General features: G+C 43.4%; 1 protein-coding gene across 4 annotated transcripts in view; it reads right to left on the minus strand.

Moving 5' to 3' along the window:
* Positions 1 to 27,627, minus strand: part of ABCA3 (ATP binding cassette subfamily A member 3) — a 96,388-nt gene that overhangs the window by 19,080 nt on the left and 49,681 nt on the right. For all 4 annotated transcript variants that reach the window (XM_056533608.1, XM_056533607.1, XM_056533610.1 and 1 more), the window contains exons 11-20: positions 27,467 to 27,613; positions 19,388 to 19,517; positions 18,507 to 18,661; positions 18,259 to 18,414; positions 17,419 to 17,629; positions 12,777 to 12,927; positions 10,829 to 10,927; positions 9,205 to 9,388; positions 6,596 to 6,902; positions 1,655 to 1,928 (exon numbers count right to left, since the gene is read on the minus strand). In XM_056533608.1, the coding sequence (XP_056389583.1) occupies positions 1,655 to 1,928; positions 6,596 to 6,902; positions 9,205 to 9,388; positions 10,829 to 10,927; positions 12,777 to 12,927; positions 17,419 to 17,629; positions 18,259 to 18,414; positions 18,507 to 18,661; positions 19,388 to 19,517; positions 27,467 to 27,613 (1,814 nt within the window). The remainder of the gene's footprint in view (positions 1 to 1,654; positions 1,929 to 6,595; positions 6,903 to 9,204; positions 9,389 to 10,828; positions 10,928 to 12,776; positions 12,928 to 17,418; positions 17,630 to 18,258; positions 18,415 to 18,506; positions 18,662 to 19,387; positions 19,518 to 27,466; positions 27,614 to 27,627) is intronic.

A 27,627-nucleotide genomic window follows, 5' to 3' on the forward strand; every position in this document is an offset into this window, starting at 1 on the left:
GACACGCCCCCTTCCCGCGGGCTGTCGAGGCCCTGTACAGGAGATCGCAGGGGGCCCCAGCGTTCGGACCCCCGCGATCTCAAACTTATCCCGTATCCTTAGGATAGGGGATAAGTTGTTCACCACTGGACTACTCCTTTAAGGACCAGGCCAATTTTATTTTAGCATTTTCGTTTTTTCCTCCTCGCCTTCTAAAAATCATAACTCTCTTATATTTCCATCCACAGACCCATATGGAGGGCTTGTTTTTTGCGTCACCAATTGTACTTTGTAAGGACATCACTTATTTTACCATAAAATGTACAGCGCAACCAAATGTTATTTATGAGGGAAAATTGAAAAGAAAAACACAATTTAGAAAATTGTGGAAGGTTTTGTTTTCACGCTGTACACTTTCAGGTAAAAATTATGTGTTCTTAATTCTGTGGGTCAATACAATTAAAATGTTATATCCATGTTATATGCTTTTCTATAATTGCACCGCTTAAAAAAAAAAATCTCAAACTATTTTAACAAAATTAGTATATTTGAAATAGCCCTATTTTGACTACCTATAACTTTCAAATTTTTCTGTATATGGGGCGTTATGAGGGCTTATTTTTTGCACCATGATCTGTAGTTTTTATCAGTACCACCTTTGCTTAGGTTTTACTTTTTATTAATTTTTTTGGGAATAAAATGTGACAAAAAAGCAGCAATTTTTGACTTTTAGAATTTTTTTTACGTTTACGTCGTTCACCGCACGGGATAATTAACAATAAATTTTAATAGTTCAGACTTTTACGCACACGGCGATACCAAATATGTGTATTAATTATTTTTTTTAACACTTTTTTGGGGGTAAAATGGAAAAAAGGACGTTTTACTTTTTTTATTGGGGGAGGGGATTTTTCACATTTTACTTTTTTATTTTGCATATTTTTTTTTTTTTTTTTTTTACACTTTAATAGTCCCCATAGGGGACTATTTATAGCAATCATTTGATTGCTAATACTGTTCAGTGCTATACATAGAGCATAGCACTGATCAGTGTTATCGGTCATCTTCTGCTCTGGTCTGCTCGATCTCAGACCAGAGCAGAAGACCCCGGGACACGGCCGGAGCCAGGTGAGGGGACCTCCGGCTGCCATGCTGGATGATCGGATCCCTGCGGCAGCGCTGCGGGCGATCCGATCATCCATTCAGAGTAACGCACTGCCGCAGATGCGGTGATCTGTATTGATGACGGCATCTGAGGGGTTAATGGCGGACATCCGCGCGATCACAGATGTCCGCCATTACCGGCGGGTCCCTAGCTGCTGATAGCAGACAGCATAGGTCCACTGTTTATATTAAAAACATTGCTGCTTTCTTCCATAAAAACTGTGAAAAATTTATTGCAGTTTTGGAAAAGGTGGGCTGGACACCTACTAATAGTAACTGACGCTCAGGTAGAAGAACTTGCATTGGAAAACAATTTTACATTCCTTTGATATATGCTGGTGCCAGTAATCTGTGGATTCAAGTCCAAGGGAAAGAAGCAGGGGAGTGAATGGGAAGGGAGGAGATTAATGGAATAAAATGATGTATAAAAATGTGTTATAATAGGGGAAAATGTACAAGTTTTCAAAATAAATACCCTGCAAAAAAATTAAAGAAATAAAAGACCACTTACTCAAGAAGCTGATCCCGAGCGGTCTCAGTGGTGTTTCGTGGTTGCGGGTGGTTTGTTACTGTAATAGAAGCATTGGCACCAGCCACCAGTCTGAGCAGGGTGTTATCAGCCAGTGCCAGGGCAACAGCCACCGTGTGGTAGGCCTGGTTATTGAAGCGGCCGGTGACATTGTAGCGCGTGCCGACACTTAGGATCTCTGCGGCACACAAGCAGTGTTCAGCAAACAGGGCGCCCTCGTCGGTTGCTTTCTCCAGAAGATATTCATCAAGGTCACCTTAAGACACACAGAGATAAGGTATAGGTAAGGGAATAGGTGTACAGAGATAAGGTATAGGTAAAGGTATAGGTGTACAGAGATAAGGTATAGGTAATGGTATAGGTGTACAGAGATAAGGTATAGATAAAGGTATAGGTGTATAGAGATAAGGTATAGGTGTACAGAGATAAGGTATAGGTAAATGTATAGGTGTACAGAGATAAGGTATAGGTAAAGTAATAGGTGTACAGAGATAAGGTATAGGTAAAGGTATAGGTGTACAGAGATAAGGTATAGGTAAATGTATAGGTGTACAGAGATAAGGTATAGGTAAAGTAATAGGTGTACAGAGATAAGGTATAGGTAAATGTATAGGTGTACAGAGATAAGGTATAGGTAAAGGTATAGGTGTACAGAGATAAGGTATAGGTAAAGGTATAGGTGTACAGAGATAAGGTATAGGTAATGGTATAGGTGTACAGAGATAAGGTATAGATAAAGGTATAGGTGTATAGAGATAAGGTATAGGTGTACAGAGATAAGGTATAGGTAAATGTATAGGTGTACAGAGATAAGGTATAGGTAAAGTAATAGGTGTACAGAGATAAGGTATAGGTAAAGGTATAGGTGTACAGAGATAAGGTATAGGTAAAGGTATAGGTGTACAGAGATAAGGTATAGGTAAAGGTATAGGTGTACGGGGATAATGTATAGGTAAAGGTGTAGGTGTACAGAGATAAGGTATAGGTAAAGGTATAGGTGTACAGAGATAAGGTATAGGTAAGGGTATAGGTGTACAGAGATAATGTATAGGCAAAGGTATAGGTGTACAGAGATAAGGTATAGGTGTACAGAGATAAGGTATAGGTGTACAGAGATAAGGTATAGGTAAAGGTATAGGTGTACAGAGATAAGGTATAGTTAAAGGTACAGGTGTACAGAGATAAGGTATAGGTAAGGGTATAGGTGTACAGAGATAATGTATAGGTGTACAGAGATAAGGTATAGGTAAATGTATAGGTGTACAGAGATAAGGTATAGGTAAATGTATAGGTGTACAGAGATAAGGTATAGGTAAAGTAATAGGTGTACAGAGATAAGGTATAGGTAAAGGTATAGGTGTACAGAGATAAGGTATAGGTAAAGGTATAGGTGTACAGAGATAATGTATAGGCAAAGGTATAGGTGTACAGAGATAAGGTATAGGTGTACAGAGATAACGTATAGGTAAAGGTATAGGTGTACAGAGATAAGGTATAGGTAAAGGTATAGGTGTACAGAGATAAGGTATAGGTAAGGGTATAGGTGTACAGAGATAATGTATAGGCAAAGGTATAGGTGTACAGAGATAAGGTATAGGTGTACAGAGATAATGTATAGGTAAAGGTACAGGTGTACAGAGATAAGGTATAGGTAAAGGTATAGGTGTACAGAGATAAGGTAAAGGTACAGGTGTACAGAGATAAGGTATAGGTAAGGGTATAGGTGTACAGAGATAATGTATACGCAAAGGTATAGGTGTACAGAGATAAGGTATAGGTGTACAAAGATAATGTATAGGTAAAGGTATAGGTGTACAGAGATAAGGTATAGGTAAGGGTATAGGTGTACAGAGATAAGGTATAGGTAAAGGTATAGGTGTACAGAGATAAGGTATAGGTAAGGGTATAGGTGTACAGAGATAATGTATAGGCAAAGGTATAGGTGTACAGAGATAAGGTATAGGTGTACAGAGATAATGTATAGGCAAAGGTATAGGTGTACAGAGATAAGGTATAGGTGTACAGAGATAATGTATAGGTAAAGGTATAGGTGTACAGAGATAAGGTATAGGTAAGGGTATAGGTGTACAGAGATAAGGTATAGGTAAAGGTATAGGTGTACAGAGATAATGTATAGGCAAAGGTATAGGTGTACAGAGATAAGGTATAGGTAAGGGTATAGGTGTACAGAGATAAGGTATAGGTAAAGGTATAGGTGTACAGAGATAAGGTATAGGTAAGGGTATAGGTGTACAGAGATAAGGTATAGGTAAATGTATAGGTGTACAGAGATAAGGTATAGGCAAGGGTATAGGTGTACAGAGATAAGGTATAGGTAAAGGTATAGGTGTACAGAGATAAGGTATAGGTAAGGGTATAGGTGTACAGAGATAAGGTATAGGTAAAGGTATAGGTGTACAGAGATAAGGTATAGGCAAGGGTATAGGTGTACAGAGATAAGGTATAGGTAAAGGTATAGGTGTACAGAGATAAGGTATAGGTAAAGGTATAGGTGTACAGAGATAAGGTATAGGTAAAGGTATAGGTGTACAGAGATAAGGTATAGGTAAAGGTATAGGTGTACAGAGATAAGGTATAGGTAAGGGTATAGGTGTACAGAGATAAGGTATAGGTAAATGTATAGGTGTACAGAGATAAGGTATAGGTAAGGGTATAGGTGTACAGAGATAAGGTATAGGTAAAGGTATAGGTGTACAGAGATAAGGTATAGGCAAGGGTATAGGTGTACAGAGATAAGGTATAGGTAAAGGTATAGGTGTACAGAGATAAGGTATAGGTAAAGGTATAGGTGTACAGAGATAAGGTATAGGTAAGGGTATAGGTGTACAGAGATAAGGTATAGGTAAAGGTATAGGTGTACAGAGATAAGGTATAGGCAAGGGTATAGGTGTACAGAGATAAGGTATAGGTGTACAGAGATAAGGTATAGGTAAAGGTATAGGTGTACAGAGATAAGGTATAGGCAAGGGTATAGGTGTACAGAGATAATGTATAGGTGTACAGAGATAAGGTATAGGTAAAGGTATAGGTGTACAGAGATAAGGTATAGGTAAAGGTATAGGTGTACAGAGATAAGGTATAGGCAAGGGTATAGGTGTACAGAGATAAGGTATAGGTGTACAGAGATAAGGTATAGGTAAAGGTATAGGTGTACAGAGATAAGGTATAGGTAAAGGTATAGGTGTACAGAGATAAGGTATAGGTAAAGGTATAGGTGTACAGAGATAAGGTATAGGCAAGGGTATAGGTGTACAGAGATAAGGTATAGGTGTACAGAGATAAGGCATAGGTAAAGGTATAGGTGTACAGAGATAAGGTATAGGTAAAGGTATAGGTGTACAGAGATAAGGTATAGGTAAAGGTATAGGTGTACAGAGATAAGGTATAGGCAAGGGTATAGGTGTACAGAGATAAGGTATAGGTGTACAGAGATAAGGTATAGGTAAAGGTATAGGTGTACAGAGATAAGGTATAGGTAAGGGTATAGGTGTACAGAGATAAGGTATAGGTAAATGTATAGGTGTACAGAGATAAGGTTAAGGTAAATGTATAGGTGTACAGAGATAAGGTATAGGTAAAGGTACAGGTGTACAGAGATAAGGTAAAGGTACAGGTGTACAGAGATAAGGTATAGGTAAATGTATAGGTGTACAGAGATAAGGTATAGGTAAATGTATAGGTGTACAGAGATAAGGTATAGGTAAATGTATAGGTGTACAGAGATAAGGTATAGGTAAAGGTATAGGTGTACAGAGATAAGGTATAGGTAAATGTATAGGTGTACAGAGATAAGGTATAGGTAAAGGTATAGGTGTACAGAGATAAGGTATAGGTAAATGTATAGGTGTACAGAGATAAGGTATAGGTAAAGGTATAGGTGTACAGAGATAAGGTATAGGTAAATGTATAGGTGTACAGAGATAAGGTATAGGTATAGATAAAGGTATTGAACAAGCAAGCAAATGTGTCCTCCTATGTCTCAATGCATTACAGCTCTCCAATGCCAAGATATATGACTTATAGGGGCTGATTACCTAAAGATCAACCCCCTTTATAAAGAAGCATCCCCAATAGTGAACAGAGCATCATGGATCCACCACCAGGACCCCCTGTGACTAACTTATATGGCAGGGAAACGGTCAGCAAGTCCATGTTATTGAACCAACCTATAAAGCAGTATTCTCCAACCGGTGATTCCCTATCTGTCCCATTATGAGAATTGATGATGGGGTTTGTAGTTTAGGAGAGACAAATGTTGGGAAACACTAATATAAAGTATTTACTATAACCCGGTGGTGGAAAGCGGTACTACAAATGGTACATAAAATTGAAGCATTCCCTAGAACGGTGGTCTTCAAACTGTGGACTTCCAGATGTTGTAAAATCGCAACCTCCATTATGAGAATTGATGATAAGGGTTGTAGTTTAGCAACAGCTGGAGGGGCATTGATATAAACATTGATATAAAGTATGCACCAATCCCAGTGGTAAATAGTGGTGCTACAAATGGTACATACAATTAGAGACTACTAATCTAGGGTATGCTATAAACCAATGGTCTTCAACCTGCGGACCTCCAGATGTTGCAAAACTACAACTCCCAGCACGCCCGGACAGGCATTGGCTGTCCGGGCATGCTGGGAGTTGCAGTTTTGCATCAGCTGGAGGTCCGCAGGTTGGAGACCACTGCTATAAACTGTGGACCTCCAGATGTTGCAAATCTACAACTCCCAGCATGCCCGGACAGGCATTGGCTGTCCGGGCATGCTGGGAGTTGTGGTTTTGCAACATCTGGAGGTCCGCAGTTTGGAGACCACTGTCCTAGAATTACAAAACATGAGCAAAGACAACACAATATATGTCATATTGCCAAAGGCTGTCAACTGCAAAGCCATAAAATACCCATCACTTCCTGGGGCTCGGCGTGCTTCTCATCCAACTGGAGTCGGAAGTTCTCCGCCAGGGTCTGCAGTAGGAGTGAAGCATTAGGTGGCACCGAGTACGGCACTGCTGTACGCCCGTATGGTGCCAAGTTTAGCTCCAGCGGTGGGGAGTCTTGAGGTCCAGGGAACGTTTTTCCTACAACCAGGGCCAAGGTGGTGAACACCAAGGGCACCAAGAACTGCCCCACAACGATCTTCCAGTTTCTCCAGCTATAAGAAGCTCGCTTTACAAAAAGGGCGTAGAACTGCTGGCACCAGAGGGAACACTGGGAGGGAAATAAGAAAAAAAAAAAAATGATATATATATATATATATATATATATATATAGTACATGATGATACAAAGCGTGCAACATCTAATGTACACCACTCAGTATATACAGTGATCCCTCAACTTACAATGGCCTCCACATACAATAGTTTCAACATACAATGTTCTTTTCTGGACCATTGTAACTTGAAACCAGACTCAACATACAATGCTATGGAATCTGTGAAACGTGTCAATAGTTGGAAGAACTGACCAATCAGAATGGATATTTCACTGGTAAAACCTCTGTATTACTGAAGCGTATGCACTGACTGGTGTCTGTTAGCGCCCCCTACAGTACAGGGAGGTATTACATGTTCTTTACTCTTTACCTGTGCCAGGGTTAGTTGCTCCTTTGGGCATCAGGAGAGGGCGGCTCCATTTTCCTTTTTTTAGGACATTGCGTGTTCTTTACAGGACCCTGAAGAAACTTCTGTCCTCTACATAGACCAGTGATTCCCAAAGAGGGTGCCTCCAGCTGTAGCAAAACTACAACTCTCAGCATGCTGTCCGGGCATGCTGGGAGTTGTAGTTTTGCAACAGCTGGAGACACCCTGGTTGGGAAACACTGAAATAGACAGTGATTACAGCTCCCAGTAGATCTTTCTTACTTTTATATGTAAGGATTTACTTTATCTATATTAGTTATCTACTTATTTATCTTTAACCCTCACTTTTTCCTATTTTTGGATGACATTTTGGTGGCTTCAGAACCAATTACCAGCTTTCCATAGAGTTATAGTCTCAACATACAATGGTTTCAACATACAATGGTCGTCCCGGAACCGATTAATATTGTAACTTGAGGGAGCACTGTACAGAGATTCATAAAGAATGTAGTTACTACAGCGAGGGTAGTAAGATCATGCAAAATGTGCATTGAAAAGGTCTTTAGTGGTGGAGGGCTGTCCTAAAAAATGGTCCGAATATTAGGGTGGTCTTCTCAAAGAGGTGGTCTTTTGGAGATGTTTAGCACCCAGCAATATAGGAAGCAAGTTCTTCCAATGCAAAAAGATAAGGAGCAGTGAAAAGACGGTAGAAAACACTCATCATACAATGATGATGAGGCCAAGTCCAATTTCACAACCAATTTTTTTTATTTATTATTCGTATGCATGTAAAAGGAAGAAACTTTGCAAATAATCGTAATTAAAAATCTCCTTGGGTTAGGTGTCTACAGATCTGCGTGGGAGCTGTGTTTCCATAGTAACAGACTACAAACAAACCCTGTGTTGTCTGATCCGGCAGTCATTCTCTTCCCTACTTCTTACTATCAATTCAGTAGGCAAGCAAGGAGGGGATAGATGGATGGCAAATGGGGGGGGGGGGGGGGGAGATTTATCAAAACCCGTCCAGAGGAAAAGTTGTCCTGTTGCCCATAGCAACCAATCAGATCGCTTCTTTCATTTTTAACAAGGCCTCTGCAAAATGAAAGAAGCGATCTGATTGGTTGCTATGGGCAACTGGGCAACGTTTCCTTTGCACAGGTTTTGAGAAATCTCCCCCAATATGACTGAAAGACCAGACTGCACATGGTTTGTTTGTAGTCTGTTACCATGGAGACACAGGTCTGCATAGCTGTAGACTGTAGATTTATTTATATGTATTATAGTGAACGTTACCAATAATGTTTCACCGAGTCACACTGCACAAGAAGTTACCCATCTGTCGTCTCACAGCTTAAAGGGCTACTCCGGTGCCAGAAAGTAAAACAGATTTGTAAATTACTACTATAAAAAATTTTTTTTACCCTTCCAGTACTTCTTAGCAGCTGTATGCTACAGAGGAAATTCTGTTCTTTTTGAATTTCTTTTTTGTCTTGTCCACAGTGCTCTCTGCTGACACCTGATGCCCGTATCAGGAACTGTCCAGAGCAGGAGAAAAATCCCCATAGCAAACCTATGCTGCTCTGGACAGTTCCTGACACGGACAGGAGGTGTCAGCAGAGAGCATTGTGGACAAGACAAAAAAGAAATCCAAAAAGAACATAATTTCCTCTATAGCATACAGCTGCTAAAAAGTACTGCAAGGGTAAAGATTTTTTTTTATAGAAGTAATTTACAAATCTGTTTAACTTTCTGGCACCAGTTGACTTATAAAGACGTAAAAAAAAAATCTTTTCCATCGGAGTACCCCTTTAACAAATAACAATGTACATTTTCCAAACATTACTTCCTCATATGGAAGACATCTTTGGCTGCTTTTTTTAAACACCCCAGTAAGTAAAGCAACCAGCCAATGTCTATACGTCTGCTCACCCCTCCATTCAGCTTGATACTGGAGCAGTCCTCAGTGATCAGGGTGCCGCTGTCCTCTGTGCAGTCACTCATAGAGCAGGACTCCTCCGTAGACCAGTCATGCGCCCGTCGCTCATGCTGATACTGAAGAGCCGGCAGCTGTATCGCCTGTATGTCCAGAGTGCTGTCTACTAACTTCCCTACCCTAAAATGTAGAACAAATCAAATCAGATTTCACAGAAGACAAGTCAGCCACTATATGTTAAGACATTAGTGCAGTGTTTCCCAACCAGGGTGCCTCCAGCTGCTGCAAAACTACAACTCCCAGTATGCCCGGACAGCCAAAGGCTGTCCGAGCATGCTGGGAGTTGTAGTTTTGCAACAGCTGGAGGCACCCTGGTTGGGAAACACTGCTCTGAAATATGGTTGTCCATTTGATTGCTTCATGTATTAATTACTACATTCCCTTTGCTACTAGCAAACCTGAGGCATGTTGGGAGTTGTAGTTATGCAACAGCTGGAGGCACCCTGGTTGGGAAACACTGCTCTGAAATATGGTTGTCCATTTAATTGCTTCATGTATTAATTACTACATTCCCTTTGCTACTAGCAAACCTGAGGCATGTTGGGAGTTGTAGTTATGCAACAGCTGGAGGCACCCTGGTTGGGAAACACTGCTCTGAAATATGGTTGTCCATTTGATTGCTTAATGTATTAATTACTACATTCCCTTTGCTACAGGCAAACCTGAGGCATGTTGGGAGTTGTAGTTATGCAACAGCTGGAGGCACCCTGGTTGGGAAACACTGCTCTGAAATATGGTTGTCCATTTGATTGCTTCATGTATTAATTACTACATTCCCTTTGCTACTAGCAAACCTGAGGCATGTTGGGAGTTGTAGTTATGCAACAGCTGGAGGCACCCTGGTTGGGAAACACTGCTCTGAAATATGGTTGTCCATTTGATTGCTTCTTGTATTAATTACTACATTCCCTTTTCTACTGGCAAACCTGGGGCATGCTGGGAGTTGTAGGTATGCAACAGCTGGAGGCACCCTGGTTGGGAAACACTGCTCTAAAATATGGTTGTCCATTTGATTGCTTCATGTATTAATTACTACATTCCCTTTGCTACTGGCCAACCTGGGGCATGCTGGGAGTTGTAGTTATGCAACAGCTGGAGGCACCCTGGTTGGGAAGCACTGCATTAGTGTATAGCATTTGGCTATCGGAGAATGGTGAGATTAGTTGTTTTGCAACAGCAGGAGAGCCGGAACACAGCATTAGTATTAGGCTAGGTTCACACTGCGGAATCTCCAGACAGTAAGTTTCCGCCCGGAGATTCCGAGTGCGGCCAGCGCCAACTGAATCAGTCGGCACTAGGATCGCGTGGACACTGCAGTCTCCAATAGACTGCAATGTGTTCCGCGATTATTTCCGCCTGAAGAATGAGCAACGCCATTCTTCAGGCGTAAATTTTAAAGCAGATTTTCAGTTCACAAATTGTGAATTTGTGAACGGAAACCCATTCACTATACTATACATTTCAGTAAGCGGAATTTCTGCCTGCAATTTCAAAGCGGAATTGCAGGTGGAAATTCCGTAGTGTGAATCTAGCCTTGGGGGGGGGGGGGGAAACCCTCACCTTAAAAAGACTTCCTCCATAGTGGTGACCGACGCTCCATAACTGGCGATACCCAACTCCTCACGACGAAGCTCCAGCTCAGAGAACAGCGGCTCAAACCTAAGGGGCGAGGAAATGGTCAATTTATTTATTAATTTTTTTTATCATAAAGTTTTATTAAAAGGTTTTATTTTGCATACAAAACATTGAAAATAGCCCACCCACCCACCCCCACAAACGATACCTTCCCCTATGTCCATATAGCAGATAGAAACTATAGCACCGTATTAAAGCCTGTGAAAAAGTCACCAAAAAAAAAAATGAAAAAGATGAGGCTGGTAAAACACTTTAGGAGTAGAAGAATAACAGACCAAAAAGAAAAGATAATAAGAAAAAGCATGAAACAAAAGAATCACAGCCCGTTAAGGCGACACAGAACAGGGACAAATCAATAGATGTAGACTAATGAAGGGTGGACACAAAAAACACATAAAACAGTGACAAACCCAGAAAAGTCACCCACAAATGATCCCCAGGGTGGGTCAGGAACCACAATTACTATAGATACAAAAACCCAGGGCCTAAGCCTCCCTGAGCATGAACGTGTCCCTGTGCGTCATCGTCAAGGCAATGTCACTAGTCCGGGGCAGGCCCGTTGCGCGGAGAAGAGGGGCCCCCGGTGAAAATGGACAGCCCGGAATGACTAACCCTCCCCACCTTGGCCTGGACCAGCTCACCCTTCCTTCCCACAGAGGGGAGGTGAGTAGAAAACTGAAGGGGGGTCTGGATGATGACGAAGGCCGCAGTGGTCTTCAACCTGCGGACCTCCAGAGGTTTCAAAACTACAACTCCCAGCATGCCCGGACAGCCGATGGCTGTCCGGGCATGCTGGGAGTTGTAGTTTTGCAACATCTGGAGGTCCGCAGGTTGAACACCACTGATGAAGGGATTGACAGGCGGTGATGATGAAGGGGGGGGGGGGGGGGGGGATGATGACGAAGGCCGCAGTGGTCTTCAACGTGTGGACCTCCAGAGGTTTCAAAACTACAACTCCCAGCATGCCCGGACAGCCGATGGCTGAAGGGATTGAATGGCGGCGATGATGAAGGAGGGGGGGATCTGATGACGGGGGTCTGAATGATGACGGGCGTCTGGATGATGACATGGGGGGATGATGTATTTCCCACCCTAGGCTTATAGTCGAGTCAATAACTTTTCCTGGGTTTTTGGGGTGAAATTAGGGGCCTCGGCTTATATTCGGGTCGGCTTCTAATAGAGTATGTACGGTATGTTAAAATTAAAATGACTTATGATTTAAAAGTACAGCAATACAATTCCAGATGTGAAGATATATTTGGGATAAACCCACTCATGAATTGTCACTAGGGGTCTGCAGTCCCCCTGAGCTGGACTTTTGTATATGCTAATTTAAAACCATGATTTGCCGTCCTCTACTAGTTTCAGCACCGTCCTCAGGAGGAATATATGGGTTTGCCATTCATTCCTCCTGAGGATGGTGCAGCTCAGGGGGACTGCAGACCCCTAGTGACAATTCATGAGTGGGTTTATCCCAAGTATATCTTCACATCTGGAATTGTATTGCTGTACTTTTAAATCATAAGTCATTTTAATTTTAACATAAGTATAATAAAAGTTATATTTTAATAGGGGGGTTGGCTTCAAAAGAGATCTTGTGCCCCAGGCTTAGGCCCTGGGTTTTTGTATCTATAAACCCAGCAAAAGGAAACACCATCCAACTGACTATCTAGGGAAACCCATTCCATGCAAAAAGGCCTCCATTGGAGTACGTTGTACATATGTGGAAGCCAACCAATGCAAGAACTTCAGGCCCTGACTGGGTAACAGGGTATTTGGTACCAATTTGCTTCTCATGTTCAGTATTATAAGACAGAGACAGGAAAATGCACAGAAATGATGAATGCCCACATGTTATTTTCGTGACGCCTACCTGTGGGTACTCTCTTTGGGCAAAACGTAAGAAAGTTCTGCCCCGGCATTACTCTCCATAGTGGCATTGGGGACATAGCTGGTAACAAGGTCTGTGATTTCTTCCACTTGGCAGTGCGGCTGCTTCACGATCACCATATGGTACCCAGCACCTGCAGGACAAGGAGCATCGATAATAAGATGGGAAACTTTTTGCTAGTGTCACACACTTTTTACAATGTGTATAAGACAGGCTAGTTAAAGTGCATCTGTCACATGTTTTACGTACATAAAACCGCCGGTACAGCCAAATAGATGTTGATGTATACTATGCATACCTTATTGGATGCTGTTCTTGCCTTTATTTTGCTACCCCCTTTTATGGGTGCCCAGAGGGTTAAAGAAGTATGGCTGGGGGTCTACTGAGCCCCGGACGGCAGCCCCTCTCTCCTGTAATGTCATGGAGGCTCCTTCTTAAAGGGGTTAACCACCATAAGGTATTTTTAGTAGATACCTGCCAGGCTATCTTTTTGTGAACTGGGTATTTCCTGTTGGAGTTCGGTCTCTTAAACTACACTTCCCATAGTTCCATACTTGTAAGTGTAAGGTTACATTCCTCCCTCCCACACCTCAGCCACCCCACCCATTACAGCACAAATAAGCTCAAAAGATCAGTGTTTTCTAATCAGGGCGCCTACAGCTGTTGCAAAATTATCTCTCTGTCGCTCCACTTATTGAAGCAGGACAGGCTCCCTTTGCACAACTGACCAGTGATGTCAGGTCTCGGCCGCATTGCAACCTGGGAAATCCTGAGACAACAGTTATTTTGTATGCTGTTAAAAAATAAATATTGGGGTGAAAATCACATAAGAATTGTGAGAAAACCGTCACACACAGGTACAGACACTATATTATGAACTACACTAACTTTACAGCCCCTGTAGCATAGTAAAAAAAAACAAATTCCTGGAATACCCCTTTAAATTGACATGTGGCAAAGTAGGAGTGGACCTAATATCACAGGAGAGAGGCGTTGTGGCCTGGGGTCATGTCAGACCCCCGACCACGCTTCTCTGATACTTTGGGCACTATAAAAGCTTTTCTTTTTTTTGTTTGTTTGATTTAAAAAAATAAAATAAAAAGGCAATAAAAGCCTCTATAAAAAGGTATGCAATGTGAGGGAGGGCATTCGGGTTCTATGAGATTGTTTTGCAAACTTTGTACACCATAACCCCATGTTATCTCTTACACAAATGTTATACTTCATGCTGTCTGTTTTATAAGCATAAAACATGTAACAAATGCCTTTATAGGGGTACTCCGGTGGAAAACCTTTTATTTATTTATTTATTTTTTTTTAAATCAACTGGTGCCAGAAAGTTAATCAGATTTGTAAATTAAAAATACAAAATTAACCACACCTCAAGGATACTATCCTACTGGGCACACAGTGAAAAATAATTGGAAACAGTTTGTTTGAAAAAATGTGGAAATATTTATGAAAATACAATTTAAACATACCTAAAAATAAAACATAATAATTAGAGCGATACGGAAAATATATTGCAATTCTATGCCATGCGGGGTCCGTGCTGGTAATATGCCCGTATTGGCGTGTCAGGCCCTTGCTGTGGATCTTGTAGCAGGATACTCGTGGTGGAAGCAGACAAACTGGAAATACGCCTGGTAAGTAAGACAGCTAGTTGGGAGACCAGGTGCGGTGGGCGGCCTCCTATTCTTTGTGTGTCGGCTGCAGTATAGTTGGCGGTGCTTTCTTGTATCGCTCTGTTCAGATTAGATTAAAGCCTAGACGCGTTTCAGGGTGCTGAGAATGACCCCTTCCTCAGTAGGCAATATCTAATATCACTTGCCTACTGCAGGATCTGATCACATCGGCCCGTCGCAGTACGGGACCAGCGGCTCTGGACACGGTGAGAAAACCATTTATTTGTGCAAAGACTATGGGAAGCCTAGTTCAACCTCCGCAGAGACTTAAATACATGTAACATCCAATTTTCGAATTACCAGTCTCTTCCAGATCGTCTGCATTTTTTTTAATAACCAGTATTGCTGACTTTCATAAAATTGGCAGTGCCATACTTATCTTTCTATTTTTTGCCATTAGGGCCCAATGGCATAGAATTGCAATATATTTTCAGCTCTAATTATTATGTTTTAATTGTATTTTAATAAATATTTTCAAATTTTTTCAAGCAAACTGTTTCCAATTCTTTTTCACTGTGTGCCCAGTAGGGCAGTATCCTTGAGGTGTGGTTAATTTTGTATTTATTATTTATACATTTTTGATCGGTGGGGATCGATCTTTTAGCCGCATTTGACATCGGATACTTGGTTGTGAGCTGCACACATCCTTTTCTTTGTGTCAGATTTGTAAATTACTTCTATTACAAAAATCTTAATCCTTCCAGTACTTATTAGCTGCTGAATACTACAGAGGAAATTCTTTTCTTTTTGGAACACAGAGCTCTCGGCTGACATCACGAGCACAGTGCTCTCTGCTGACATCTCTGTCTTTTTAAGAACTGTCCAGAGTAGGAGAAAATCCCCATAGCAAACATATGCAGCTCTGGACAGTTCCTAAAATGGTAATCAATAAATTTTGCCCAAAAACCCCTTTAACTATTTCCCATCATATCCTATAGTAGAAAGCCCCCTTTATGGTGTCTTGACCCATAATGGTTTTATTTAGACAATACTAGTAGATCTGCTGCTGTAGCTTGAAGTGTCACACATTTGAATGGAGATTAGTTCCAGTGTCATTTGATGGGGGTAAATTCTTGGCTTTACAAAAATTGCAGAAGAAAATAGCATGCATGCTTTTCTACAGCACGGACGAAAAACTCTTTGGGGATTTTTTTCCACTGCATTCGATCTGGGTTACAAAATATCCATTTACATAAATTGGAGAGAGGAGGAGGAATGTTTGTAGACTTCATGGGGATTCTGGTGCAAAATTCACACTAAAACCCTTGTCAAATCCTGTACCTGTGGGTGAATGGGGTGTTCTAATATACATTTAGGACAGAATATATGTAAGGAGAACTGTCCACATACAGTATGTGGTTGGTCTATACAGGTCACCTCAATGGAGATAATGCAAAAGATAAATCCACTGATATACAGTCATGGTCGTAAATGTTGGCACCCCTGAAATATTTCTAGAAAATGAAGTATTTCTCACAGAAAAGGATTGCAGTAACACATGTTTTGCTATACACATGTTTATTTCCTTTGTGTGTATTGGAACTAAACCAAAAAAGGGAGGAAAAAAAAGCTAATTGGACATAATGTCACCAAACTCCAAAAATGGTCTGGACAAAATTATTGTCACCCTTTCAAAATTGTGGAAAAATAAGATTGTTTAAAGCATGTGATGCTCCTTTATGGTCTATTCACAAGTACAGTATTCTGCTGCAGATTTCAATGTAAACTGAATTACTTGACATCCTGTACATCCAATCTGAGCATTATATCTGCGCAGAATACTGTAGGTTTGAATAGACCCTTAAACTCACCTGGGGCAAGTAACAGGTGTGGGCATAGTCCGGATGGTGGATAAGCAGCCGCAAACAAGTTCCAAAGATATTCAAGCTGCCCTGCAGGCTCAGGGAGCAATAGTGACAGTGCGAACTATCCGTCGACATTTAAATTAAATGAAACGCTATGGCAGGAGACCCAGGAGGACCCCACTGCTGACACAGAGACATAAAAAATCAAGACTACATTTTGCTGAACTTTGCATGAACTTGAGTAACCAAAATCCTTCTGGGAAAACATCTTGTGGACAGATGAGACCAAGATAGAGCTTTTTGGTAAAGCACATCATTCTACTGTTTACCGAAAACGGAATGAGGCCTACCAAGAAAAGAACACAGTACCTACAGTGAAATAGGTGGAGGTTCAATGATGTTTTGGGATTGTTTTGATGCCTCTGGCACTGGGTGCCTTGAATGTGTACAAGGCATCATGAAATCTGAGGATTACCAATGGATTTTGGGTCGCACTCTACAGTCCAGTGTCAGTAAGCTGGGTTTACGTCTGAGATCTTGGGTCTTCCAGCAGGACAATGACCCCAAACATGTCAAAAAGCCCCCAGAAATTGATGGCAACAAAGCGCTGGAGAGTTCTGAAGTGTCAGCAATGAGTCCAGATCTAAATCCCATTGATCACCTGTGGAGAGATCTTAAAATTGCTGTTGGGAAAAGGCGCCTTCCAATAAGAGAGACCTGGAGCAGTTTGCAAAGGAAGAGTGGTCCAACATTCCGGCTGAGAGGTGTAAGAAGCTTATTGATGGTTATAGGAAGCGACTGATCTCAGTTATTTTTTTCAAAGGGTGTGCAACCAAATATTAAGTTATGGGTGTCAATAATTTTGTCTAGACCATTTTTGGAGTTTGGTGTGACATTGTGTCCAATTTGCTTTTTTTCCTCCTTTTTTGGTTTAGTTCCAATACACACAAGGGGAATAAACATGTGTATAGCAAAACATGTGTTACTGCAATCCTTTTCTGTGAGAAATACTTCATTTTCTAGAAAAATTTCAGGGGTGCCAACATTCACGGCCATAACTGTATGGACAGTCATAGCTGATTCCAAAGCTACACAGATTAGAGTAAACCATAGAAGCCAAGAACCTTCCCTCACCATATTTGCCTTTGAGGAAGAGAGGAGAACCGCAGCATTGCAGCTGTCCCTGGGCAAGAATGGCAACTCGATCTCCTAGAATATCAGCTTCGTCCATGAAATGTGTGGTGAGGAGGAGGGTGCGGTCATGTTTGTGCTGCCGTAAAAGCTCCCATGTGTCCCTACGAGAGGCTGGGTCCATTCCAGATGTAGGCTCATCTAACATGACAACCTGCAATTAATCACATTATATTTCGATTAGGTAGCTATAGGATATGGCTTAAATGGGCACTTTCATTAAAACAAATTTTTGCTATTGCACTCCTTATGGTATATAAAAAACTTTGTTTAAAAAAAAAAAAAAAATAGTTTTCTATGTTTTATTTGCGTTTAAAAACAGCTGCCACTAGGTGCCTCTCTACTCGCCCAGAGCACATACACCCCCCTCCCCCCATCTCTTGCACAGACTTTGGACTCCTCCTGGCATGGAAGAAGTCCAAAATCAGGAAATGCTGTCTGGGGTGCTGAGGGGGTGTGTGCAGCCTTAGCCAATCATAGATCATTTCCCACACTGAACTGCTCTGGGCTGTGTGCAGCAGAGTGAGGGAGGAAGTTCTCCCCTGTATGGCTTCAGATGATGTCACGCCTGCTGGGGAACGCCCCTTCCCAGTCTGTGAATCTGACTGAGACTGAGCAGAAAATCCAGAGCATTATAAAGGTAGAAAACTAACAAATAATAAAAATAAAGGCAGGGGGTGGTTTATCATGATGGGGGCAGTGATCTGGGAGGATTATAAAATTTAACAAGATCATGAGAGGTACTCTTTAAGGACTGCTGCATACATTGTATCCCGGTATTACCTTGGACCCTCCTATTAAGGCAATCCCAATGGAGAGTTTTCGGCAGGTTCCTCCTGACAGCTGGGTGCTCAATGCTTTACGTTTCTCCTCAATTCTTAGGATTTCCAAAATCTTGTTCACCTCTTCTGGGCAGCGCCAATGGGGACATCCTTTCAGCTGTACAGAGACATAATGGGTTGGTGAGTCTTAGGTACAAAGACTATAGACAGAGTTACAATGTGTATTACTTCATACACATAATTACTTACCGCTGCGTAAAAATATAGGTGCTCCTCCACAGTAAGACCCTGGAATAAGACGTCGTGTTGAGGACAAAGTCCAAGATTGTGCCTGATAAGAGAGGTGTCTCGAGAAATCTCATACCCTCCAATGTAGCATTCACCAGAAGATGGGGGAAGAAGGCCTGAAAATCAACAAGACGTGTAAAAACCTAACGAGATGAAAAGCAAAGGGCTTGTCGGAGAGTAGAAAAGCATGTTTTTCCCCCCCAGAAACAATGATGCCTCTGATGTATAATGTCTATGTCTGGTATTCAAGGTCATGCAGTGAGATTTCCCTTAGGTTTCCAAAATTAGGCAGATATGGTATTCAGGGATCTGGGAAAGATGGATGTACGATATGTATGCAATTTACTAAAACTTTGTGTACGGACTCCTGTTGGTGTCACCGTTGAAAGGTTTGTTACAATAGACATCTCTGATAGCTGTACTGGGCCCCATGCACACTACAGAATATGTAGCAGGTGCAACCGTAATGAATCAGTGCTATGAACACATGGACATGCACCATCCCTACTGACAGCAATGCAGTTCCGTACGGTATTCCATTGTTAATTCTTTCGGCACAGTCCGAAATTTGAATTTCAGTGGTGAAAATTTTGCCACAGAAATTCAGCAGCGTGCAGTAGAATCCCATAGCTGCACCGGGATCTTCACCCAGAATTTCTTAGGGCAGAAATTCCGTAGTGTGCATGGGCCCTAACGCTGCAGCTGTGTGACCAGAGCGAAGTATATTAGGAAATTGTGTAACTTTTTTTCAAACAATAATATATGTTTTCTAAAATCAGATTACCTTTAAATCAATTTCACAGAAAGAAATATAAAGAATAAAGCTCCTTAGTGTCACATACCTGTCAGCATAGATAAGGTAGTACTCTTGCCGGCTCCATTGTGCCCTAGTAATACAGTAACCTGTCCTTCATACATGTTAAGTGTGAGATCCCGCACTGCAACACGCCTCTTACCGTTCACACGGAATGCCTAAGGAACAAAGAGAAAAGTGATAGGGCCGATATAACATAATCAGGCTATAAAGGTTGATTATATAACAAATAAAGCACAACTGGTTATAGTACAAATGCAGTAAAAGTAATTGTGCAGAGAGATAAATGTTCACATCCAGACATCGCTTAAAGGGGTACTCCGCTGCTCAGCATTTGGAACAAACTGTTCCGAACGCTGGAGCCGGAAGCTCGTGACGTCATAGCCCCGCCCCCTCATGTCGTCATGCCCCCTCCCATAGACTTGCATTGAGGGGGTAGGGTGTGACGTCATGAGGGGCAGGGCTATGACGTCACAAGCTCCTGGCGCCGACTCCAGCACTCGGAACAGTTTGTTCCAAACGCTAAGCAGCGGAGTACCCCTTTAGAGTCATTTTCAGATTTAGCTAACATTTTACATATTATAAAGGACATGTCGGGATATAGGGATCCCAGAGGATCCCAACGTGAACAAAGCTGGTGCTTTTATCAGATCTACAAATAATAAGGGTTTTTTCCAGGACTTTTTTTTTATGGATAGGCTGTCCTCAGGATGGGTCATCAATATCAGATTGCTAGGAGTACATGACCTGAGGGCCACTGTGCTCGTACTGCAGTATTTTTAGGCACAGCTCAGTGTGTTCATCAACAGTTGTACTTGGAATTAGGTAATGCAGTTTTTTTTTTTTTTATTTGTTTTATTGAACAGAAAATAAAGATAACAAAACAGTAAAACCAAAACATATGGCTCCGCACAAGCCATGCTTACACACGACAAAATTCCCACGCAGGGGAGACATTGATGTACCGGGATAAAAGCATAGTACAGCGGTCAGGTGCAGTGTAAATAAGACGTAGGAGTGCTCCGTGACATAGTAAAACCAATGTATCGTATATATCAGATGGAAATAATTATGGGCACTATCCGCAAGCCACTGCCACTGTCAAAACAAAAAGAAATGGGGGGGGGGGGTGGACGGGAGGAGTAAGGAAAACGAAAGAATCAGTTAGCGCAGAACTAAACAAAACAAAAAAAAGGGGAAGGGGGAAACAGGGAGGGCCAAAGGGAGGAAGGGGAAAGCACTAAAAAGGAAAAATAGAACGAAGAGGGGAAGGAAGAGAGGGGGGGATCAAAGGGAGGGTCCCAGGTAGACAACAATTAACAATTGTCTCAGGGTGGAGTGCGAGGCAGCAATGCGTCCCTAGATGTATAGTAGTCGTGGGCTGTAAACAGAGTATCAGTAGAAGCGCACCACACACCCCACACCTTATCAAACTTTGCTTCGCATTTCCTATGTTTATATACCAAGCGTTCAAATGGTAATACATTGTTTATCAATCTCTTCCACATAGACACATTAGGAGGTCTAGGATCCATCCACCTTAAAGCTATGGCCTTACGGGCCATGAACAGTGATTCTCTTAGCAAAACTCTAGTGAAATAAGGCCAACTGTCTTCATCAATAATACCAAACAGACAAAACAGGGGTATACGAGGGACAGTTCTACCTAATAATGAGGAGAGAAAGGCTGTGACCTCCTTCCAAAAATAGCACACATATGGGCAAGACCAAATAAGGTGCCAAAAATCTGCCCTGGGAGAGCTACACCTATGGCACTGGTCACTCTGTGTCCTACCCATTCGATGCAGTCTAATCGGTGTGAGATAGCAACTATGAATAATGTAGAGTTGGGTAATCTTATTATTCGCAGCGGGGGACACCAGTGTGTGAGACGATTGAACCTCCCTCCACTGTTCCTCAGTCAAACCAGGGATATGGGATCTCCAGTATGCTTCCGCAGGGAGAGGTGCCCGAGCATGCTTAATTTCAATAATATGAGCGTAAAGAACAGAAACTAACCCCCCAGGACCTTGAGACCTGATAACTCCTATCAGTGGGTAATCAGAGATTTTAGTGGTGGACGGGGGGAATTGAGTCAATAAGGCATGGCGCAACTGCAGGTATTTATAAAAAGCCGTTCTAGGTAGGTCGAATTTTCCTTGTAGCTGGGTGAAGGAGGAAAGAATATTATCCGAGTACAGGTGAGACAATTCTCTAATGCCATGGGATTTCCAAAAGGTCGGGTCTAAGTCAGCCGTCAAGTGCGTCAGATATGGGGCATCCCAAAGTGGAAGGTCAGTCGCTACGTCCGTAAAGTCATGAAGCTTCTTGACCGTCGTCCACACCTGGGAGGCCAGGCGATGTAAAGGTAAGAGTCTACCGCTCCCAGAGGAAGGCCTGTCCAACCAGGCCCTTAAATGGGTCTGATGAGCATAATGGGCAAGGTGGTGTTCCGAGTTGGGTAGTGGCTCCGCCCTGACCCATGAGCGAAGTAGCCTCAATTGTCCAGCCAAGTAGTACGCCTGGAAGTCCGGGAGGGCATAACCCGCCCGGGCCTTCATGCGCTGCAAGGTTACCAACTTCAATTTAGACCGGGAATTGCCCCAGATAAAAGAAGGTAAAAGCGAGTGGAGGGACTTAAAGAAGGACATGGGCACAGGAGTAGCAGCATGCTCCAGAATGTAGAGACATTTAGGCAAAATGATCATTTTGATCAAGTTTATCCGGCCCGGGACAGACAGAGGCAAAGTACCCCAGATCTTAAATTTGTCTTTAATCAAGGAGAGGAGTGGGAGGGCGTTTAATGCAAAGTCATTAGACATATCTCTATGGACCAGGATACCCAGATACTTAAACTGTTCGACCACCTGGAGGCCCGCAAAAACAGCGGGCCACCCAGAAGGCCGAAGAGGGAGTAAAAAGGACTTGGACCAGTTAATAACAAGACCAGAGTACACACCAAATCTATCTATCGTAGATATGACTAGAGGGAGTGAGGACCGTGGGTTTCTCAAGAACAAGACCATGTCATCAGCATATAAACCGATTCGGTCCTCCCTACCACCATACACTATACCGGAAACATCCCGGTCCTGTCTAATTTGGATAGCCAAGGGCTCCGCCGCAATAGCATACAACAGAGGCGAGAGCGGGCACCCTTGTCTGGTACCCCTCCCAAGACTAAAAAGGGTAGAGCAAATCCCATTAACACATACTTGCGCCCTGGGATTCGTGTAAAGAATACGTATCCAGCGAATGAACTTAGCTCCAAAGCCAAACTTCTGTAGTACTGCCAGGAGATAAGGCCATTCAACTGAATCAAAGGCCTTGGCCGCGTCAAGCCCAAGCCAAAGCGTCAAGCCAAAGCCCAGTCCTGTTCCAATGCGGACCCCAATTGCACCGCCGTCTGGACCCTCCTTATATTATCAGTAGTGGATCTGCCCGGTATAAAGCCGGACTGATCTTCATGAATAATGGTCCGTATACATTTATTCAGGCGCAATGCTAATATCTTTGTGAGTATTTTGTAGTCGATATTCAGCAACGATATTGGTCTGTACGACCCACAATCCAAGGGGTCCTTATCGGGCTTAAGGAGAACCACTATGGTAGCCTCACATAGAGAAGCCGGTAAGGACCCAGACACAAATGCGTTGCTATACATAGACTGCAAACTGCTGGCCACCTGAGGAAGATACTTAATATAGACCTCCAAAGGAAGCCCATCAGGACCCGCGGCCTTGCCCCCAGTCATCCCAGTCACAGCCTCCTCAATGTCGTCAGTCGTAATGTCCCTGTCCAAGTCCTCCCTATCCACGTCCGAAAGTCTGGGAAATGTAATCCTCGCCAGGTAGTCCAACAGGTCAGAAGTCGAGTACGTCACTCTAGATCTATATAGGTCAATGTAAAAGTCAGCAAATCTATCAGCAATACTGGTAGAGTCCAGTAGAACCGTCCCAGCAGAGGATGAAATGCGGAGAATAGGGGGAGTGGCCTTATCCTGTCTCACCAGTTGGGCTAAGAGCTTGCTGGACTGGTTGCCATGCTCGAAGAAGAATTGTTTAGAGAAAAACAACTTACGGTTCATTTTCTCATTTAGATGTTGTAAATATGTCCTACCCATGGCAAGCCAAGCTTCCCTATGAGCGTCTGTAGGATCCTCCGTGTACCTGGCCTCCAATCCAGCACACCGCTCCGCCAGTTCCTCCTCTCTGACTGAGGTTTCCCTCTTCAGATAAGAGATGGATGATCTAAGACAACCTCTCAAGTATGCTTTCAGAGTTTCCCACAGTATACCAGGGTCCGTCTCACAGTGCTGTGTCCCTAGAAATACCTGCAGTTGGTCAGGGATCCTGTCCACCGGATCTAAAAGCTGCAGCCAAAAGGGATGCACCTTCCATCTTCTATGAACAGAAACAGAAGGGACATTAATTGAAAGTAACAGGGGTGAATGGTCAGAAATAGCTCTGGTATGGTAATAAATCTCGGACACCACCCCCGCCAAAGCGGAGGATCCAAAAGCGTGATCTATACGGGATAGAGAGTTATGCCCTAAGTTATAACAGGAATATACTCTTGCACTTGGATGTCTAACCCTAAATAAATCAATCCAACCCACTTCGAGCATGAGAGCCGCGAAGGGACTGGGGCCCCCGGAAGGGTTACCCAGTCCCCCCACATGTCGGTCTATAGACATATTTGGCATCATATTGAAGTCCCCCATACACAGACATTTAACACCCGGGTACGCTGCTGCAAAGGATATTGCTATGTGGAACACCTCTAACGTAGCTGGCGGGGGATTATAAATACCAATCAGGATTAAGGGGTCATTATTCACATAGGCGTGAACCAATATAAAACGACCTAAGGGGTCGACCTTGACAGTAACAGGCTCCCATCTAAGGGATCTATGTATCAACAGGGAGACTCCCCGTGAGAAGGACGTGTGGCAGGAGTGAGCTCGCCACTGCACCCACGGCCTCCCCAGGAGGTGACACCTGGATGGGACGAGATGCGTCTCTTGTAGACACACTATCTGTGGTTGAAATTTCCGTATATGAGAAAAGACTAGTACCCTCTTTTTAGGGGACCCCAATCCCCTAACATTCCAGGACATCACTCTATAAGCAGCCATCATTAAAGAAAACAAAAAAGAGCATTAAACAGAAAGTCAAAAACCCCCCCACCTCCCCTCCCTCCCCGAGGCCACCCCCCACCCCCCCCAGAAGCAGCACATACCATACAGTCCCCAGCAAAGAATCATAAGTGCGGGCCAAAACCATTAACCAATTGAAAACCCAAAAATTGAGATACCGTAGCATCCCACGAAAACACATAGTCAAAAACCCAAGTCCAGTACTCAACCAGCTATAACAAGCTCACCATAGTCTGTAGATGTAATATAGGTGACTTCTATACACGGGGGTGAACCCGGGATGTTATCAATAAAGCGGAGTCCCCCTCCCACCACCGGGAATGGCTTCAACTACCACCCATCAGGGCCAGGGTGCTGTGTGACGGGGAGCAAACATGAAAAAAGGGATCAGGACTAGCAGGATCACTCATGCCACCATGCGGGGGGAAGCTCCTCTCCTTCTGCGCAGCCATTCCAACACCTCCGCTGGATCAGTGAAGAAAACCGCTCGATCTCCATCTTGTACCCGCAGGCGGGCAGGATATGCCATTGAGTAAGAAATTTGCAATTCTCTAAGACGCGCCTTCACAGTAGCAAAGGTTGCCCTCTTTTTCTGTAAATCAGCAGAAAAGTCTGGGAAAAAGGATACTTTCACATTATCATAGGTGATGTCCCCTAATTGTCGAGCCTGATGCAGTAATAAATCACGGTCGTTACAGTTCAGGATACGGGCCAAGAACGGCCTAGGAGGGGCCCCAGGTGGTGGAGCCCGGGCCGGGACCCTATGGGCCCTCTCAACTGTAAAAGCCACGGAGAATGGGGCATTGGGGAACAACTCACGGAACCACCGCTCAGCAAACATGGCCGGCGCCTGACCTTCAGCCCGCTCAGGTAGTCCAATGATGCGAACATTATTCCTTCGCAGTCTGTTCTCCAGATCATCCTGCTTCTGTTTACACATGGACAGCTGCGATTCCAACGTGGAGATAGTATTCGGCATCGGAGATACCGTATCCTCCAGAGTAGAGACGCGGTCCTCGACCTGCACCAACCGGCCTCGTACATTCTGCAGGTCCTGACGCAGCATGCCCACGTCCACCTTCACCTCCTCCAGCTTCCCTGTGAGCGTCGTCTGGCAGGACGAGATCGCTTGGAGTAGTTGTTCTGTCACCTGCTTCAAGGTGAGATCCGAGCCGGAGTCTTCGGGGCTTCCGGACTCAGGAGAATCGTCCTCCACATCCTCCGGCTCCGGGGCCGTGCAGGCCGCGCTGCCGGCGCCATCTTGGACAGGGGCCCGTGCAAACTCCTGCAGCTTTTCCACTGCAGATTTATCTTTGTTCCGGTTCTGGTCAGCCTTATTAGTGCGCCCCATGATTCCGGTACGTCCAGGTGGTGTCTCGGGAGACAGGATACTAAACAGGAGAAAGATATCCCAGGTTCGGTGCGGGAGCTACCGCTACATGCGACCGCTCAGACCGCTGCACAAGCCTCGCCCCAGGTAATGCAGTTTATGCACTGAAATGTATGGGATGAGCTGCAATACCTGGTACAGCCACTAAAGGGCGTACTGAGCTATACTTAGTAGGAAGCTGCAGAAGAGTGGATCCTTTAATTAGATGGTTGGCAGGTGTGCTAAATTTCACACCCCAACTTATCAGACATTGATGGCCTATCCTAAAGATCGATAAAAGAGTCCCTTTAAATGTTGACAGTACTAATACCGAAATTAATGTGACTAACGCATATGAATTGTGCACTGGAACCCAGCTCTAACTGGAAACACTCTAAAAGCTTAGATAAACACTGAGCCTCTCACATAAAAGAACTTGTAGAGGGAATTTAAAGGGGTATTCTGCCCCTAGGCATCTTATTCTCTATCCAAAGGATAGGGGAGGAGATGTCTGATCGCATGGGGTCTGGCGTGGTGGAGAGACCACAGCCATCACATGGGCATAATGTGACATCATGACCACGGGCCGCCCGAAGCCGGCAGGGTGCTAGGCCGAAGATTGTAGGGGCCCCAGTGAAGGACCACCCACAATCTGACATCTTATCCCGTATCCTTTGGATAAGATGTCTAGGGGGCAGTGTACCCCTTTAAAGGATGTCTATCATTTTGACATCTCAGATGCTCCAATCAGAAGGGGTCTGGGTGCTGAGCTCCCCATTGAGAAGCACTCGGCTGAACATTGTGCCTGTTCACGATTGCTAGACTCACCACAGAAAGCAGAGCAAGAGGAATACGGATTTAAAGTACTCCGTTTTTTTTTATTTTTTTAAATCAACTGGTGCCAGAAAGTTAAACAGATTTGTAAATGACTTCTATTTAAAAATCTCAATCCATCCAGCACTTATCAGCTGCTGTATGCACCGAAAGTTCTTTTCTTTTTACATTTCTTTTCTGTCTGACCACAGTGCTCTCTGCTGACACCTCTGTCTGTCTCAGGAACTGTCAAGAGCAGGAGCAAATCCCCCATAGCAAACCAATCCTGCTCTGGAAAGTTCCTGACATGGACAAAGGTGTCAGCAGAGAGCACTGTGATCAGACAGAAAAGAAAAAGAAAAGAACTTCCTGTGGAGCATACAGCAGCTGCTAAGTACTGGAAGGGTTAAGATATTTTAAATAGAAGTCATTTACAAATCTGATTAACGTTCTGGTGCCAGTTGATTTAAAAAAAATAAAAAATGTCACCGGAGTACCCCTTTAAAGACACTTTCATAGACTCCGAATAGAACCAAAGTGGCACAGAACTCTGTTTTAGCAATCTGTGGGGGTCTCACTACCTGGAGCCTCACTGATCAAAACTTATGATATGCCAAATGTTTTTAAAAATGATAGGTATCCATTAAACTCTCCTCACATCTACACGTACCTTTTAATAGGCAGCGAAAAGACAGGTTTACTAAAGAAATATATCCAAAATGAGGAGCAACACAGTGACATCTAGTGGACATGTGCTAGTACTTCACCTTCGTTAAATGTTTAATACGAACGCCCGGTGTCAGGTCTGCGGGTTCTTCTTCCAAGTACTCCCCTCTCAAGGCTTTTTCAGGATCTTCATCATCTTCCTTTTCTAGGAATTCTGCATCTCTAGCAGTCCCGCACCAATACGAAGGCTGCAAAGAGACCC

This window comes from Hyla sarda, chromosome 8, assembly GCF_029499605.1.
Source record: "Hyla sarda isolate aHylSar1 chromosome 8, aHylSar1.hap1, whole genome shotgun sequence".
NCBI classification, from domain to species: Eukaryota; Metazoa; Chordata; class Amphibia; order Anura; family Hylidae; genus Hyla; species Hyla sarda.